This window comes from Toxorhynchites rutilus, chromosome 2 (genome assembly GCF_029784135.1).
Source record: "Toxorhynchites rutilus septentrionalis strain SRP chromosome 2, ASM2978413v1, whole genome shotgun sequence".
NCBI classification, from domain to species: domain Eukaryota; kingdom Metazoa; phylum Arthropoda; class Insecta; order Diptera; family Culicidae; genus Toxorhynchites; species Toxorhynchites rutilus.
In genome coordinates, this window is record NC_073745.1 from 6,815,491 (window position 1) to 6,836,104 (window position 20,614).

The 20,614-nt window shown below is 38.9% G+C and overlaps 1 protein-coding gene across 9 annotated transcripts in view; it reads right to left on the minus strand.

Moving 5' to 3' along the window:
* LOC129764458 (hemicentin-1) overlaps window positions 1–20,614 on the minus strand; it is a 304,717-nt gene that overhangs the window by 140,112 nt on the left and 143,991 nt on the right. For all 9 annotated transcript variants that reach the window (XM_055763545.1, XM_055763542.1, XM_055763543.1 and 6 more), the window contains exon 2: window positions 17,083–17,265. In XM_055763545.1, coding sequence (XP_055619520.1) covers window positions 17,083–17,146 — 64 coding nt within the window. In that variant the 5' untranslated portion in view covers window positions 17,147–17,265. The remainder of the gene's footprint in view (window positions 1–17,082; window positions 17,266–20,614) is intronic.

Genomic DNA, 20,614 nt, shown 5'->3' on the forward strand with positions numbered 1-20,614 from the left:
CATGATAGCCATCCAGGACAGGATAATGCCGACGAGAAACTGCAGGCGGTACGTCTGGCATCAAGACGTTGATGACATTTGCCGGATGTGCCATCAACCAGGTGAAAACATAGAGCACATTATAGGAGGCTGTCCCGTTTTGGCCAACGCAGCCTACACCGAGCGCCACAACAACGTGGCCCGTATTGTTCATCGACAACTGGCGCTCCAATGTGCTCTACTGGAAGACAACGTACCAAACTACCGGTACCTGCCTGCACCTGTCCTGGAAAATGACCGTTTCAAGCTGTACTGGGATCGCACTGTTCTGACCGACCTCTCGATCCACCACAACCGGCCAGATATAATGGTTTACGACAAGAGCGACCGCAAAGTCACCATCATCGATGTCGCTATTCCACTGAACCAGAATCTGGAGGAGACCCACGGTCGCAAAATCTGCAAGTACCGACCATTGGCCGTGGAGCTCAAGGAACTAAGGGATATCCCAAGAATTGTTCCAGTCGTTCTCTCTGGAACTGGAATTGTCCCGAAGACACTTCTGGAAGCGCTAAAGGTGTTGAACATGGAGAAGGAATTGGCCGGCATCCAAAAGTCGGTCATCCTTAGCACCTGCGCGATTGTCCGACAATTCCTCGGTCAGGACTAAAACAGCACGAGCATGCAGATACGTGCATTCCGCAGAGCCTAGTCCCCCTTTGGCATTCAGAAGCCCGGGGGCAGGTGAAAATTCTGGCTAGGTTCGCCTAGTTAAGAAGTGAGATAAGTCTGGAAAAAAAATAGGGTGCAATTAACAGTGGCGAAGGAGCGAGGCTCGTACACAATCTACCTGTTGATTTTGCGGAACCTCAAATTGTCAGATTGGACACTTAACAAACCCAGAGATCCATGAAGGGAACAATAAAATCAAGTCCGAGCAGCTTTTTATTACTTCACATTAAACCAGAATCTTTGATTATAAATATTATTGGCTGAATGATTTCATGAACAATTATGGAGATGCTTTCTACAAATATAGATTACTAGCTAACCCGGCAAACTTCGTCCCGCCCATTTACTTGATTAATTCTCGAGTAATGCAGAAATTGGTGTTTTATTTGTATGGCAGCCACCCCTAAGAGAGGGGGGAGGGGTATCTAACCACCATAGAAACATTCATTGCACCCTAAAGTTTCCATATGCCTAATTTGGTTTAATTTGCTTGATTAATTCTCGGGTAATGCAAAAATTTGTGTTTCATTTGTACGGCAGCCCCCTCTAAGAGAGGGGGAAGGAGTATCTTAACACCATAGAAACATTTATTGCATCCTAAAACCTCCACATGCCAAATTTGGTTTCATTTGCTTGATTAATTCTCGAGTAATGCAGAAATTTGTGTTTCATTTGTATGGCAGCCCCCCCTTTGAGTGGGGGAAGGACTGTCTAACCATCATAGAAACATTTATTGCACCCTAATACTTTCACATGCCAACTTTGGTTTTGTTTGATTGATTAATTTCCGAGTAATGCAAAAAATTGTGTTTCATTTGTATGGCAGCCCCCTCTAAGAGAGGGGGAAGGAGTATCTTATCACCATAGAAACATTTATTGCATCCTAAAACCTCTACATGCCAAATTTGGTTTCATTTGCTTGATCAATTCTCGAGTAATGCAGAAATTTGTGTTTCATTTGTATGGCAGCCCCCCTTAGAGAGGGGAGAGGGGTCTCAAAATATCACGAAAACGTTCCCCGGCCCCAAAAACCCCTACATACCAATTTTCATGTCGATCAGTTCAGTAGTTTCCGAGTCTATAAGAATCAGACAGACAGACATCACTCCATTTTTATATATATATATATATAGATGCAAAAATATTGAAATAAGGTTTTGAATATGAGGAGTTTGAATGAAAATTTACAAGTAAAATTGTGATAAATGACAATATTTGTACACTTTTCATTTCACGTATTGCTCGTTATCATGCATTTTTTTTCCAGAGAAGCCAGACACTGATTCGAAATAATTTTCTAGTTTTTGGAAGTGTAAACCGAAACTTTTTTTTGATTGAAAACGCTTCGAAAAGGCATTTGGTATTGTTCTCTGAAGCGATTGATACTCAGATGAAGGAAGTAAAAATGTACTACTCAATATTCTTTGCTCATTCCTTGTCGACCTCCACTGATGGGGTTAACTTGTATCAGTTGAACTTTGGCCTCCTCTGAACTAGAACTTTGGCCTCCTCTGCTTTAAGGAGGTACCCCGGTATGGAACTTCGAAAAATCGATTTTTTTTTTGCATTTTTGGGAAACTTGAGCCTTCAGAAATGTTGTTCTAAAAGGTTTTTTTTTCGTTATTTGATTTCGTTGAAAAGTGACAGCCAAAAATATGAGGTCACCTCTAATACTTTTTCATGAAAAGTAACTCATTTTTAACAGAAACGGCCACAATTTTGGCATTTTTTAGTGTTTTTGAAAACCCACATGTGACGCTGTAAGTTTTGTCCTAAAATTTCTAAATATTCATTGGAATTCGACACTCCGTTGCTCCAGAACCGATACCACCAGCAATGTGCCGATTTTCAGACAGCATCTACGCATCCAGCTGTCAACAGCGTTATAATCATTATTCCTGCACTCAAAAAATGGAAAATATTTCTTCAAATACACCTTAAACAATAACCAAAATACCCGAACACTTCACTTTATTCCTTACATTCGAAAAAAAATTATGGAAATTCCTTATTTTTCGACCTGCCAGACAGGGGTCCACCGTTAAGCGTTCCTAACACGTTGAGCCCCGGCCAAAATAGGGGACCGACAATGAATTTTTCGTCTGGCCCGTGTCGGTCTCAGCGAATTGATAATGAACTTTTCCAAATATCATTTTGTAACTTTGTTGTTGCCGTTCCCAATGCCGACACTCCTCGAACGAAAAGTCTACTGTCGGTCCGGTGAGATCAGCGCAACAAAGACGGAAAATTCAGTGTCAGTCCCCAGGGACCAGTGTTGTAAACGGTCGACATTTCTCTCAACCATCACATACTGTCCTTGCTCAAGAGTTACGGCTCAATATGTATTGCGAATGTAACCAAGAATGCATTGCTCGGTTCTAACAGTCACATCAGAAATAAACGCACAGCCGCAAACACCACTATCAATTGAACGTTTATATGTTTTCTCTTTCTGTTGACCGTACCCAGAAGAGCGATGAAAATATGCTATTTCCATTCTACCATTCGTGCTCATAACCATCCCTCAATTCCGGCTAATATGACTGTAGTTTTAATGTCATTTGACATTAAAACTGAAGTGGTGTGCATACTTTTTCTCCCTTTATTCTGCATTCAAGCGTAGCTGCACATATACATCCACCTGCTCACTCACACATCCATACACGATGGATGGTATTCAGACGGATTGCTATATCAAAGCAACCGTCGAACTCTCCCCTATTAAGTGCGAATGTGTTGAATGAACGTTTTCAGCGGTGAGCGTTCCCCGTGAACACTGTTGTTTAATTACGGGGCGATGGATATCTAATCTATAGGACGAAAAAAAGCCGAAATGTCATATGACATTTTTAGTTCGACGGTTGTTTGACTGTTCATTTTATGATGTTCATTAATGACACAGCACATACGTCTCCATGAACAGTCATACGATGGTGACCATTAGCAACACTGCCAGGGACCGACGCGGGGCTTAACGTGTTAAACAATCGAACTATTTTCAACAACTTTCTTAGACTTAAAGGGCAATGAAATTGTGGACAGCTTTATAACGGTCACGATATTGTTTATGATATTGTATTTTATGATTATTGAAGAACGGCTCGGTAGCTACAACTCAGTTATCATTCAAGCGTAAATGCTGAAGTCTATATGACCCATTTCAGCGTGACGTGACAACGGTTTGACTCACTAAAAACAGATTTTTTCTCGTTTTCATGTAAAAATCACACGATTTCCAAATGGTAAATGGTTTTAAAATGAAATTGAGAAAATTTCCTTCAAGAATTTTCAGTTGGAGAATATTTTGCAGTTGAACTCGCTTGTTGCCAGCCCAATAATTTTGTGACGTGACAACAACTGTCTTTTGCGGGTTCCGACTGTTGAACATTATTGTTGTATTTTCAGTTCCGTTTCAAACATACAAATAAACTTTGTTCTATGATTTGTCAGGGAAAGATGAACATAGATTCCTGTATACTCAGTTTTTCAAAAAAAAACTCACAATAACATGCAATTTGACGGCATGCATTTTGTGACGTGACGTTGTCACGTCACACAATCAATAAGTTGTATTAAAAAAGAATTTCATCGTATTGTAGCAAGCGATATACTATTTTTATGTTTTTTTATTACTCTGAATACTTTTTACTTTCCTCCGAGATCTCCCCTTCCCCTTCCAAAAGTTCATCCTATAGGGAAAGGTGGCCCTAACGCAACCGGTGGTCCTGAACCTACCCTCCTTTGTATCTCAGGAGCGGTGCTTCCTACTGAATTTTCAATAGTGTCAAATGAAAGGTTTCATAACGCTGACAATTTGATAATATGACTTTTCTCCGGCTCTCTTCATTCTAACGTTTTAGCGCCATTTTATGATTTCATTCCTTCAAAAACAGAGAAGAAATATATTCGACCTGTGTGCAGAATGAGTTCTATGTTCTTTTAGATTGTGAAAAATCGCGAAACAAGGTAGTTTTAATTATTTATGGTATGTTCATCAAACTAAGCTATATAAATTGAATCTACCTGTTACCTGTAATACACGGTATGTCTTTATTTAGGAAAAGTCGGGGTGGTCCTAAACCGAGCTCCAGTTTTCATATCGCGATTGTTTAACACGTTCACTCTGGCGCTTGCCATCAATGGCTAGCACAATCCTGGTTCATCGAGTGGCACTCACTACAGAAGGAACGCATTTGATTTTGCTATCAGAAACTTTTTGAAAATTCTTTGTATGCATCCGCGCATATACCTGTGCAAGGGCGTTTATGTTTGACTTTGACGTTGACGTTGACTTTGATCGTTGACCGATGATCGTTGAACATTATCTCCCTCTCACTTAAATCCTATCTCTCACCATCAAACATTATTCTTTTTTTATTCCGCTTCGCGCACCCATGGATATATGCCAACATTACCATTCACGAACGTATTGTGGGATTTCATGCCATTCCCGGTTTTTTATATCCGTTTTTAACGAACCTGAAGTCGCCATCCTCGATTCCAAAATGGCATCGGAATACGATAGTCGGCTTCCGCTGGTAAGTCCATATCGTATGGGTTTTCCATATTTTTTAGCATTCAATACTACGATCAGCAAACCGGAAGTTGAAATAAGATTAAATCCTGTTTTATGGAATCTACGTTCATATATTGTTGATAAAACATAGGAGAAAGATCATTTGTATGTTTTAAAATGGAACTGTAATTAATTAAATTAAGCCCGAACCAGCAAAAAGTCAGGTGTTGCCACGTCACTATAAAATATTCTCCAACTGATGATTGTTGTTGGAAATTTTCTAAATTTTACTAGAACATCGTTTAATTTGGTGTGCTTTATTCATGAAAACGCAAAGAAACTGTTCGTAGTGAGTCAAAATGTTGTTACGTCACACTGGAATGGATCGTATACTTTTCGTGACGTGACAACAACTTCTGGAGACAGTTGATACTCCTCTATTTACTTGTGGACCGATCTCAACCAAATTTTGTGGGTTATTGACCTTCATTGTTTGCTCAGAGAAACCCAAGTATAAAAATGTTTGAACCTATGTTCATCTGATAAACTGAAAAAATGCTCTATTTTTGTGACGTGGCAACGCTTCAAAATATCTGTTTCTCATAAATTACAAAATGAACCGTAGGTCTACCCACGGCTCTTCAAACAAGCATTTAATCACCCATCCAATGGTATATAGACATTGAAGTTTGGTTAAGCATGTGCAGAGATACCTGAAGAAACATGAAAATATTGAAAACCAAAAAAAAATGTAAATATCGGGTTGGGGAAAAAGAAATGTCGTATATTGTCAATATATTGCAACACTTAAACATATCTTGTGTTGTACTTATCGCATCGGGTCATACTATACGGCTGTTTAAAGACGATAATTTGTGCTACAAGTGTCGTTTTGACAGTGATGTGATTGTCCTTTTCAGTCTCAAGTTATAGCGCATCAAAGATGGAGTCCACCAAGCAAGAAATTCGCCATATTTTACATTTTTACTACCTGCGAAGGCGGCCGAAAAAATCGTGTAGTTTATGCACCCGATACCGTAAAGGCGCGTCCACATTATGCCGAATGATGCCGATAGGCCTGTACCAGGCAGGGTTGCCAATAATATTTTTGAAAAAACTGGAAGATTGCTCTTAAAAAAACTGGAAGAAAACTGGATCCTGTGAAACCTTTTTTTTATTGATTTTTTTTATCCATTTCAAAGCTTGAGAAATAGATTTTTTTATGCTTCGTGTAGTGTTTATATGTAGTTCATAAAATTTTAATCATAAAACTGTAACTGTAATTACTGTGAAAGAATTTTTGAGGGATTTTTTTATTTGGGCAAAACTTGAAGAGTTTCGTACTTATACCTCAAAAAGGCACAGATCAGCATGAGATACGAGATAAAATACCAAAAAATAACATATACAACTTCTCATAATGTTTTTTCAATACTCAAATAACCACAAACAACGTTGCTCAAGTATTACTTTGATATTGGAATTATCAAATTTTGGTATTGAGAAGCTATTTTTCTCATTTTTTTTGGTATTATTCATTGCTAATTTACATCTTATATTAGGGTTGTACAAACCAAATTTCGGTATCAATATCAAGATAAGGGACCCTTAAATATTTCCTCTAGCTCGAGAAAGTACTTTTGAAAAAATATGCATAGTATGCTTTCTTGCAAAATTTACACTATGGTTCACATGCATTTTATGCATGTTAGCTATTAGCTATTTAGGGGAGTTTGTTTGCATTAATTAAATTAATTAAATTTAGAATTAAAATTCTTTCGAGTGACTATGAGAAACTAATATCCATTTGTTGTAAACGAAAACAAGGTTACTTGGGTTTTATATTCATATCAATTAAAGTCAATGGAAACAATTTACTCTATGACCTTCTGAACTTAAGAATGTTTTAGAGGATCTATAACATCTGATGTTTATATAAACTCAAAGCCTGCATAGCTCGCGGACTCTATGAACTATTTTGGGTAAGACATTTCTTTCTATGGACATTTTACCAGTCGCGAATGGAATGGTAGATCAATTGGTCTGAACTTCAGAATGGTTTGGAACATCCGATATTTATATAAATTGAAACACAGTGTAGCACATTGATTCTTCTTAAATAAAATTAACAATTGAGCGATACCCTGTTTTTGAAGTAGTTTGATAAGTTTCCATCATTCGGGAAAGTTTTGGAATTTTTGACACCGACCGATTGAACAAAATGGAAAGAACCGAATTACAACCTCGCCTGTCACAGAAAAGAGAGATCGATCCAAGTTCGAATAATAAATGTATAAAAAAAAATTACATAAGGGATAGGAAGAGGAAGGAACAGATAATATTTATAATTGTAAATTTATTTTACATAAAATGGATTAAACTAGGGCACACATATGAAAAACTGGACGATATCCCAAAAAAACTGGAAGATTTTTGGGTTTTTGGAATAATCCAGTTTAAACTGGAACATTGGCAACGCTGGTACCAGGCGACATATTCGGTTCGTTATGTAAAATGGACGCCCCATCGGGTGCACGAAGCCGAAGCCCCATCGGATGCACGAAGCCGTCACGAACACACGATTGTTTTGATTCGACTTTCTCGAACCGGACCCACTTGTTTCGGGTTGGGTTCGGTTTGATTCGAGTCGATTTTCGGCACGTCGGCAAGCCCGAGCGGTACGTCCACATTTAGTCGGCTTTACCGGGCGGCCAGGGCCGATTGACGTGATGTGGACGCGTCTTAAAGATTCGCACAGCACAGCGTTGGTTTGATCGATTTCGTTCGGGTGCAGTGGCTGTCGAAGATACACCCCGTATTGGTAGGTCAATCGTCGTGAAAACCGATAAAATCGTTGAAATCATCCAAGTAGACCGGCATGCGAGCACTCGCTCGATTGGCCAGGAACTGGGTATAGACCATAGAACCGTTTGGAACTATTTGCAGAAGATTGGATTCCAAAAAAAGCTGGATGTATGGGTGCCACACGAGTTGACGCAAAAAAATCTTTTAGATCGAATCATCGCTTGCGATGAACTGCTGAAACGGAAGGAACTCAATCCATTTTTGAAGAAGAGTGTGACTGGTGATGAAAAGTGGATCACGTAAGACAACCTAAAGCGAAAAAAGTCGTGGTCGAAGCGCGGTGAGCCGGCCCAAAGCATCGCCAAGTCCGGATTGTTGGTTCCTAAGCGGTTCAGTTGTCGACTTTGTATCGTTGTTTATTCGAAAATAAAAATGTTGTATAGTGAGACATTTGTTATACGAATTTTTTTTGTGCAAATCGGTTGCGTGACTTATGCGCCACCCTGTACTGCAAAAGAAATCAAAAGTGAGTCAATGTATATGTATATATATATATATATATATATATATATATATATATATATATATATATATATATATATATATATATATATATGAAATATTTATGAAATAGGTCGAGAGCCGTTATACAATACTAATGTGTTGTATAATTTGTTGTTGATAGTTAGCTGGTTAATAGTTAGCATTCAATTGGTTCGCTCAGATTGGTAGCAGCTTTAGAATTTCATTTCTCACTTTCTTGAAGATTCAAAATCCGAAATTTCAGAAATGTGAGCTCACAGCATGAAATGGAGCACAGATCGGAATCGATAATCCGGAGTATTTTTTTTTACTCCGGATAATCGAATCATAAAAAAACCAATTTTCTCTCGGTAAACGTTATATTAGGCTGTCAAAAAAGTCCTGCGGTATTTTTTTTGAATTTTCATTTGTTCATAAAATTAGTTACAATCATCTGTTTTAAGTCAAATATGCGTCGTTTTGTTCGATGACTTGTTCCCAACGAGATGCCAACTTCATAATACCCCGGTTATAGAAGCTCGCTTCCTTATTGGCAAAAAAAACTCGGATAGCCAATTTTCACAGGCCTCTTTTGTGGCTAACTTCTGACTACCTAGCTCGTTCGCCATGGACAAAAACAGGTGGTAGTCACTTGGTGCAAGGTCCGGACTATACGGCGGATGCAAAAGAACCTCCCATCCGAGCTCCCGGAGCTTCTGGCGCGTCACCAAAGAAGTGTGTGGCCTGGCGTTGTCCTGATGGAAGACAATGCGGCCTCTGTTTATCAAAGATGGCCTCTTCTTCATGAGTGCTACCTTCAAGCGGTCCAGTTGTTGGCAGTACAGGTCCGAATTGAGCGTTTAGCCACAGGGAAGCAGCTCATAATAGATTATTCCTTGACAATCCCACCAAACACACAGCAGAACCTTCCTGGCCGTTAATGAGGGCTTGGCCACCGTCTGAGCCGCTTCAGCGGGCTTCGATCACGACCGTTTGCGCTTTACGTTGTCGTAAGTGACCCACTTTTCATCGCCAGTCACCATCCGCTTCAGAAACGGGTCGATTTTGTTGTGATTCAGCAGCGATTCACATGCGTCGATACGGTCAAAGATGTTTTTTTGCATCAACGTGTGTGGCACTTGATGACTTATCCCCAGCTCTTGGCCGATGCTACGGCTGCTACTATGCCGGTCTTTCTCGGCTAATTCAGCGATTTTGTCGCAATTTTCGCCGACAGGCCTTCCGGAGCGTGGCGCATCTTCGACGACCTCTACACCAGAACGAAAACGTTGAAACCATCGTTGTGCGCTGGAAATGGAAACTGTATCGGGTCCATAAACTGCACAAATTTTATTGGCAGCTTGAGATGCATTTTTGCCTTTGTCATAGTAGTACTGTAAAATATGTCGGATTTTCTCTTTATTTTGCTCCATATTTGCGACACTATAACTTACGAACGACTTAACCAAACAAAACACTGTCAAGGACTATATTATAGCGCGCAAAAATACCTTTCCAACAAGCTATAGTATGACTCGATACAATGAATACAACTAGAACTACGCGCTTACAACGACACCTCGCGGAAATACCGCAGGACTTTTTTGACAGCCTAATATAATTATAAATTGCACTTATTTAATCAATGGTTTTATCTAGGTTGACCCGTTTGTATGTTTGTGATTTTGTAACTTTGTAACTTTGTCTGTAGTACATTAATTGACCGACTGATCTGAAATTTGTAACACATCTTTATCTCTGGTGTCATTATAAAACTGCGTATTCCTCGATCTCGAAAATCCAAGATGGTGGCCAGTACCAAATGGCGGATTATGTACATATTTTCTCAAAATCCCATCAAAATGGGTTTTCCCAAAACCCCATCAATGTGGGTATCGAATGAAAGAGCTTGATAAGTAGAACACAGTTATTTATGAAAAATGTAAATCAAAGATAGCGACCGCTACAAACTGGCGGATTACATATTTTCTCAGAACCCTATCAATATGTATATCAAATGGTAGGGATTGACATGAAAAATACAAATCCAAGAAGGCCACAGTCCCCAAATAACTAATTACCTTTTAAATAGTTTCATTCAGCTTAACCAGTTTGTATGAATGTTTGAATGTTTTTAGGGTTGACCCACATTAATAGAAAATTGACCCCGTTCCTGTTGACTGATTGATCTGAAATTTGGAAGACACCTTCAATTCTACTGTCATTATAAAACTGCATACTCCATGATCTTGGACAATCCCATTAGGCCGCCACTAAAAATGGCTGAATGGCTTGACTTGGAGAACACAAAACATTATAAACAACATAAATTCAAAAAAGGTCGCCACTACTAAATGGTCGACTATGTATATTTTGCAATCCCCTCAATATCGGTATCAAATGAAATTATTTGACTAATAGAATACAGTACATAATGAAAATATTCCGAAAATTATTCGGTAAGGAATAAACGTTAGATTTCCATTATACACAGTTAGTTGTTTCATTATATACCCCACGATTTTATTCAAGTCTCATCATTGCCCTAGATTAATGAAGGATCGGATGTGAAAACTACTAACTGCTACTTGCCTAATTATTTTCTAGCTTTTATTACATTAAACCGTTTAATTTAAAAAGTTTTTTTTACTTATTTTATTTTCTAGTTTTTAATGAATTATCTGTATCATTAGTATACTTCTCTACAATAAAACCATTGAACTTTTTTTTCAATTTTCATTTCTTACCTACCTTTCGTCGGAATATTCTGATGCTGTATTGTATTCTATTAGTCAAATCATTAAATTTAATACCGATATTGAGAGGATTGCATAGAATACATAGTCGACCATTTTGTAGCGACGACCTTTTCGAATTTATGTTGTTTACAATGTAGTGTATTCTCCAAGTCAAGCCATTCAGCCATTTTTTAGCGGCGACCACATTGAATTTTTCAAGATCATGAAATACTCAGTTTTATAATGGCAGTAAAATTACAGATATGTTCCAAATTTCAGATCAATCAGTGATCAGGAACGGGGTCAAATTTCAATTAATGTGGGACAACCTGTTGGTAGATACATACAAACAGGGCAAGCTGAATGAAACAATTAATAAGTAATTGTTTATTTTGAAACTGCGGCCATCTTGGATTTGAATTTTTCATTATCTACTGTGTTCTACCAGTCGAGCACTTTCATTTGATATTGATGGGGCTTCGAGAAAAAAATAAGGCTCCATTTTGTAGTGGCGGATTTGCATTTTTTATAAGTAACTGTTTTCCACTAGCCCTTTCATTTAATACTCATGTTGGCTATTCAATATGGAATTATTATACAAATTATTCAAAATATCCGAAAATCAAAAATAAAATACTCCGGATAATCGAGTCTAAAATTCCGGATAATCGTGGAGTTCCGATCGGGCAGTCGTCGGGTGCAGACGCATTTTAGTTCGTTCCGCGTTTGGTTTTTTTTTCGTCGTGCAACATGTTCAAACGTGTTTCGGTTTCATCCACCGTGTAAAAATGTGTCAAATGTCGGAGTATCTTCGAAAAGTATTTGCTCAGAAAGGCTAAAAGTGTTTTTTTCGTTTTCTCGCCAATTTGCCAATTCATCGAACCAGCTCAGACTTGTTCGCGTGTTTTCTCCCCATCAGTTTTAGTGCGAAGTGTTTGTGTGTGTATATGTCGTAGTGCGTTTATCACCGCGGGAGAATCAGCAGGCGTTATGCCACATCGTGAGCTAAGTGCTTCTCTCCATTCTTTTTGTGTTTTGAATTCATCTTTTTCCCATTATAAGGGCTCGCCCAATCATTATAGTCATATCCAGAAAACATGTTTTATATAGACGGAAAAGTTTTTTGATTATCGCCCCACTCACACATGGCGTTGAAAACTATTCGTGTCGCTGTGTTCTTAATCGTCGCGCTCTCTGTGTTGTTAGGCGACGTTCCTCTCTTGGACGTGTATGTGTATGTAAGGTGGGTATTTGTTTTGTAGATGACTGATGCTTCTCCAGTTTGCGAGTAGCGAGAGCGGAGTAGTACAATGAGTTATTGGCGGGCCTGAACCGGCCGGATGCGGCGATATGAGGTACAAGTCTTTCTGATTCTCGCGTACCATGGGCTCTCTGCTCCTAATCGTCACACGCAGTTATTTGCTATGACGTTCCTCATTGACGCGTGTGTATGTGTAGAGAGGGTGTTTGTGTTGTTGTTGTGGAAACTGTTCTTCTCAAGTTCTCTCTTCTCTTCTCCAGCAAGGTTCTCTTTTCTCTTACACATACATTTAACGGGTTTCATTTGGTTTGCACTAGAGATGGGCAAATCAGCTCATCATGGTGAGCGGCTCAGAGCCGTTCAGCTCATACAAGTGAGCTGCTCATTTGGAACAGCTCTTCAGCTCAGTTGAATTTTGCAGTTGTCCACACAATTGCATATGAAACGTAATCACCATGGGACATTGCATAGTGTGCATTTTTTTAATAGACGGAAAGCAAAAAATAAACGAATTTAATTCGTAATTGTACAAAAACTAAAACTGATATGAATTCTAATAATATAATATACAACAAATACTGAATGCTGAAATCCAACATAGAAGATGCTTAGGATATGCTGAACTTAAACAACAGAAAAACCAGCAGTAGTCAAATAGAATGCCTCCAGGAATATTGGCCGAGACAACGTTTTTTGAAAAAAAAAACCATCGAGATTATTTTTTGCATCCGAGGATATAAAAATAAATCCACTAATAGGTGCAACGAGAAATAATTATTCGCGATCACAAAGGTAACAAAAGGACCAGTATCAATCATCAACATTTATGCCGGGTGGTTTTCTGAATTGTTTTGATTCAGCACGCGGAAATAAATGTATGTGTTTCCACAGTAATGTTTAAATAACAATGTAATATATTAAATTTATTTACAAGCATATAATAATGTGTATTATTTTGTTTGGCCATATAAGAAAAATTTAATGAAGTAACGAACGATTGAATATCTTCAAAACAAAAACTTTTTTTCCTATCTGGCATCTCTGCTAAAGCTAAAGTACGAAGAGAGTAACACGAAAACAAACTGACGGCATGCCATGAAGCGCGGGAGACGAAGAATCCTTTCGCGTCTCGCAATTCACACTCTCTGCAGCTTTTGCGCTCCACAGCTATGCAGCTCAACAGCTCAACAGCTCAACAGCTCAACAGCTCAACAGCTCTTCAGCTCTTCAGCTCAACAGCTCAACAGCTCAACAGCTCAATAGCTCATCAGCTCAACAGCTCAACAGCTCATCAGCTCCAGCTCCGTAATGAGCTGATGAGCTGCGTATTTTTTATTGCGAGCCGATCCGAATCCGCTCACTATGATGAAGCGATTCGAATGAACAGCTCATGAGCGGATGGCACATCTCTAGTTTGCACTGGCAGCCGCATCACTGCAATTATGTGTAGCCATTCGCTTCTCGCAATTGCATACGATTCGTGCAGCCGCATTTTCGCTGCATATTGGGGAGTTTTATTTTGTTTCGTCCCAATGTAGTTATTCCATTCCTTTCTGTAGAATGGGGATTCTGAAAGTAGTGGAGGATTTGACAACGGCTTTCTCATGCAAGCAGCGAGTATCGGGAAGTCTTCTTCATCACCTGTGACATGAACCGACATGGAACGATTGAGATTGCTATGCAGTGGTGCGGAGAGGCGGTTTTTCAGATGTGCATTTTTTTTAAATTTGATTAGATGGTGTCAACGTTTTTGCTTGCTTACTTCACTTGTCCTTGGTGTTTGTGCAAGTTTTTTTTCTATCTTTCGAGTTCATCGCTGTTATTTTTTCTTCAATGTTTATTTTTGTTTTTTTGTTTAGGGATATTTCAATCCATCGTTGTTTATCTGACGTATTGTGCGGATAATAGGGATCCTGATAGCGAGCCTCATTTCGCGTTGGGGACGAGATGATTTGTATGCAAGGTTAAATACACTTCGTCTCGTTTTCGCCGTGGGGTGGCGTTCGTAATCAGGCTCATGGTTTAATTATGTTAGAGATTTTTAATTTCATAATTTGAGTCAGAAGACTCTAATTTTAGTTTTCATTTGAAATAAATTAGTTAGTTGAAAGAATTTATGCATTTATATTAGTTTTTGGTTTTTCAATTCCAGCCACTAAATTGAGTTTATAAACTCAGACTATAGGTTCTGCATCCGTTTAGTGCTCTTGGTTAGCTTCTCAGGTTTCCGAAACATAACTCCCTGCCATCGTTATTAGAGTTCGATACAGAATACGCGGGATGAATAACGAAATATATCGCCCGTCTTATTGGTTCCATAGGAATTCGCTCGGTTACCTTTTCAGGTACCCCAAAGAGACTCTTCGCCGTCATGATTGAATTTAGATACGTACGTACGATAAAATAACAAAATATATAGCCAGTCCAATCATACTAACAGGTTTTCCTTTTTAGAATACCTAAAGATAATCTCTGTCGCGTGTTATGATTTTCAGAATTTTGGTTTGTCGAGTGGTCGATAGTTCGTCTATATATAATCACATCACTTACCACAGTCAATCCTAATTCTTACCTCTCCCTACTAACAACTATCCCTTCCATGATAAACGCTAGGGAACCACGCTATAGAGGCGACCCTTCTGGCCTTCGGGCGGCGAATATCATACTAACATTCCTTCCCTTCCCCTGGTGACTGTAAGGACGTGGCCGGCGTCGTTATTGACCATTTAAAGCTCGAATCACCGAAAATTGCACAACGAGAATGATTTGCTAGTCCCAAGCGTCACTCTGTGTGTTCTTTGCGCAATTTGGTTGGTTCAGGTCAATCACGGAGAGCAACTACGAATTGTACAGTCTGCCCAAGCTCAAGCTCTAAAATTCCGGATAATTGAATCCCGGATAATCGAGTCCGACCTGTATGGAGTATGTATTGAGTATGGAGGTCAGGAATTTAAGAGGCAATGATACTCTAAGTAATATTTTTTGACTTGATTCACTTTGGCTGAACTTTTTTTTTTCTTATTTTCTCCGATCATAACATTTTAGAACCAGGAAGGAATAATACTTTTGAATCTATTAAATACGTCTCGGATTCTCACCAGGAGATCGTGGATTCGGCCGCGTGTCTAAAAAAAACTTAAACACGCTTAGCCTCAATTTTGGAAAAAAAAACCTACGTGAAGCGTAAATTGAACTCTATTGGCCGCTTGAGGGAATACTACGACTCAGATGATTCCTTCTTCGAGTTAGACTTGAGAAAGATATTAAGAGACCCTTCACCTTTTTTGCCAAACGAAATAGATCTTTTACATCCAAATGGGCGCAGCATTCCTCGTGCGAAGTACAACGACATTCAACATCTGATGACATATATAGCTCCTGTAAACCATGAATTCATTATTACGACCTGGTCAGTGACAAAGAATCATAAGTTTTTCTCTACCATTTTAATAGTATTATTGCAGTAATTATTCAGACTAAAATACATCCAACCACACTGAATTGAAAACCATGTTCTCTGATTTTCATTTTCCCAATTGAACTGAGGGCATGCGTACCAAAACTAAAAGTCATTTCTGTCTATATTTATATGTTATTTCAGCGATATTAATAATATCAGTACTTTGTAGACATCCTGTTTGTAACACGTGAGTGATAAAATAATAATTTGATCAGCCACGGTCAATTAGTAGGAGCCCAAACATTAAATTAAAATATCTCAAAATAATGTTTTCGGCGCTTGGTTCGTTTCGGCAGAACCCCGATCATCGTGAATACGCGAATATGTGACTGAAATCTCCCAGCTTGTACGGGAATCGAACCCGAAACTCCCGGCGTGATAAGTGTAACGCAAACCACTCAACAACGGAAGCCACAAGAAATAAACCAGAATTGCATGGAACTAATAAACTACGCTTGGTAATTGCCTACCCACTACTAGCCCGGTTCATATCACTAATGGAGAGAGTGCTAATACTGCGTCCAACACAGACTGCATTTCCCGCGGAGGCCTCATAATCCTCTGCAGAGCAAGATTTTTCCCAACGTATGCCGTTCCAAGAAGCCTACCTATAGCTACAACACACGTATGCTGAAGTCGAGTGAAAACACGTTCCGCGCCCGGAGAGGTGGATGAAAGTTTCTCGAACAATTGTCAGTTGGGGAAAATTAAAATAAAACAAGAAACTCCTCCAGCTCCAGCGGTACCTATGCACAATCACATGCAGGTTAAACAGAGTGCAGATGCGCCCCCATTTCGTGACAGGGGAGAAAGGCTTGATACTCTCGAGCGCGGTGCTTTTTCATTTCGAGAAAATATGCACTCACACATCCCACTCACCGGGTGCACTTCATCTCCACACAAGTGCTGCCGCGGTCCCATGTTGCGCATCGCAGCGGGGGAGGAGCGGAGCGCGCGCAAATTTCACTGAAAACCATTATTAATGCAGATGGTCCGTTTGTGCTCCGCATGAAAATGAATGACAATGATAACTTACAAACTAATTAAAATGCGGGAAATCGGTACTTACCTTGACATAAAACTTTGTTAAACAGTAATAATATCCATAAACTGATAATAACAACACTATTCATATCTAATAACTCTTACTTTTCGAATATTTGGTAACAGACAAAAAATACATCTATAAATTCATTTGGTTTGATGCGCGGTGCTTCTTTGGCTTCGGCTTCACTCTCTCATTCCGTATTCACTGGAAAATATATGAATATATATATTTATGTACACATTTAAAGTAATTCACGAATTTGAATTGATTATTGATACGCGTCCTTTGATGTTCGTAGCACATGTTTTTCATCTCACGCGCGTACACTATATATATGTGTGTGTGTGTGATTTCTCTCTAATCGAAAAGCATCCCTAATAGGCCCTAAGCAGAAATTGATGGGCATGAGATTGAATGGTGGGTGGAAGGGAAAAAAAAAGGGGGGGGGGGGCTGATGCTCGGAAATCTATTTGTCGAAGATCAAAACCGTCATCAGAGCGTTCATAAATATATTTACATTTCCATCGTCCTCTGACATCACGCTTTCTTCCCGACACACATACTCGTACGGATACCATATATTGTAAGTGGCTGGTTATTTTTCCTTCACTCTCAGAGGTCGTCTGGTTTGCTGCCGTCAGCAAAAAGGACTGTAACTTCGGCGACCCCTACCTGGCCGGGGTGGACGTGTGACACGAGAGGTGGTAACACCAACGGATCCGTCACCCCAACTCAGCCCCACGGCGAGGCGGAAAGCAATTCCGAAACATCATCTTAACTGCTGGAAGCAGCAAGCGGAGGCAATAGCGGAACGAACCAAAAGTACGGACGGAGTACAAGCGAAGCGAGTTGCAGCTTATCGGATGGTATTATTTCGTGCTTTAAAATTTTTGACGAAACTCACTCGGTCTACCATTTCTTTTCTCTCGGCGCATTTTTTTTTCGCTTCTTCTTCTTCCCTCTCTGCTTCCTGCTGGAAAAGGATTTACTTACTTTTTTCTTCCCATTTTTGCTGTGCTTTCCAAACCCAACCTGCTCCCTCCCCATCCAGAAGTGCTTAGAGTATTTATTATTTCTCGTTATGGCAAATAAAATATAAGATTGCTCTCGGGAACGTCGGAGGTCGGAGGCTGCCCTCCGGTGAGCACCGGATTTTGTGATTCAGGAAATGTCGCTCTGTCGCTGGACTGTGGGATATGCGTGGGGCCCCTGGTGGACAGAAACGACAAAATGTGGTGCTCATTTTGCGGATGCCTTCGAATCATGAATTTTAAAAGCTTGCCTCATCCGAACGATGACTGTTTGATGTGTGCCGAAGAGCAGATCGATGGACATATTTTCCAGAGGCAAGTTTTAGGGTAAGATGGAACGAATAGCAATACTTGTATTCCTAGAAATTCATAAAACGTTTTGGCAATATTCATAAACTGGGTTTTGAGTTCAAACAAATATTGTATTATTCAAATCCATTGCTATGAACATATAAATTATTTTGAGGCACGTCTCCCACTCGAATATTACCCATGTTCGTTTAAGCTGAGTTTGACAGCCAGTTTATATGAAGCAAATATAAACAAAACGCATAGCAAAAAGTAGTGGATTTGAACAAGCAATTTCACACACCCTTATAGCATCCATATGCTAATACACAGCATTTGACAGCGTCAAACATGTCCGACCACTGTCACTCGCGAGAACTGCCAAACTCTCAAGCTGGTGTAAATCAAGGCGCTTAACATACTGCCAGGTGGGTCAAAATGTGAAAACCACACTACAGCCATGAATTTACGGGATGAAATTAACATTCTTCTAAAATAAAAAATTATGAATGAAAATTTACTTTTCTGTATTGAAGATGTGTTCCATGCAATACAGTATTACGTTTTCTCGCAAATTGTGAAATAAAATTAAACTGAAACTGTGTCTGATGATGATTTTTTTTATTATAATGGTGAGTGAATGTTGTTGATTCTTCGTACAGTGCCGTATCAATAATTGAAGTATATATTTTCGCGCTTCTGTTGAAGTGTCATTATGATTATAATTACGTTACTGTTTAAAATAGGAATTGAAAAAGAGAATTAAAATTTCAAAGATATTTTTCTTGAAACTGTCACATTTGAGTTAGGCCCTATTGACATGTTGCTCTAGAATTATTGTCAGCAGACAATCAACCAGAAATACGCTATGGGCACAACAACAAAAAAGTAATACTAAATTCCAAATACCAATTCCAAAATAGTAGTCACCAACGGTCGAAACTTTCAATCGTAATTTTCAATGGTCATTCTCGCTTTTCATCTATTTTCTTTCACCGTCATTGAGTTCCACCATTTTGTGTCCTTCTTCTACATGCAATTCTAGGAATTTTCATCTATTACAAACGGGTATCTACAACACAAACAATATCAATTATTCAAAGTAGTGGAACTTACTCGGTTATCTATCCCATCCTCGTCGCCAATTGTAGAGTTTATCAAGTGAATGTTGTGTGTTGTGAAATATATAGCCAAATGGTTAAGAATGCGTCGTGTTTCAGGTAATCGAATAAATTAAAAATCTCCATTCAAATTTTAAGATTGCAAAACTGCTTTTTGGGGATTTGACTATTGTTTCGAGTTAAATATGGTTAGCGAATGGGCGCTCCTTGTTCTATAATTCTGCCTTGAGCTCACCGAGTAGTTTGGCAATGACAGCTAAATTCGCAACACATCTTGACTCGCGGATCATATCCACTTGGACGGGGCGTGATTTCACACGAGTAATGAATTTAATTTTGATAATGGTAAGTGTTAAAAAAAAAATAATGTTCTGCAGAGCTAATTAGATTCAAATATATAAATTAGCAACACTAGAAACATCTTTTTATTGCTGTGGAAAACGCTGACGTTTTCTCTGCGGCGGGAAAAACAAACACTTATTCAGAGACTAAATTATTAATGAAAATCATATTATCCGTGCCAAATGAATATTCTAAGTAAAAGTGTAACGAGTTTTGTACAAGTGGTAAAAAAATCGTGAGCGGCAACAGTGTCTAGTAATGATTTATTTCAAGTTTTTTTTCATGAGCCATTATTGGGAGAAAACGCAACCTTCAATATATTTGTGGACTTGTCAGATATTTTCAATGTCGCTGCAGGAGGAAGTCGTTTGGTCGTCGAGGGTAATTTTGCATACTCGGTGGACGGAAATACAACGCGCTGATATAAAGATTTCAGGCATGGTTGGTCATTTCGATGAAAGGTTACGATATTATTTGCCAATACCCTAATCCATAATCAGGAACGACTATATAAATCGAGCGACAGTTAGGTTCAGCGTTATGATCATATTTTTCAGTACCACTAACAAGCAATTTCCTTATTGTAAGGAAAATTCGTCCAACTTTTGAAGTCCACTTTTCAAAGGTTTTCAAAATAATGTTTATTCAATGTTTCAAAATTTACAACTGCCTTTGAGTATGCTAATCTCAATGAACGTACTCTTATTCGATTCTGTATTGTGCATCATCGAAATAAATAAACGGTTCCTGAAGTGAAAACTGCTTATCTAA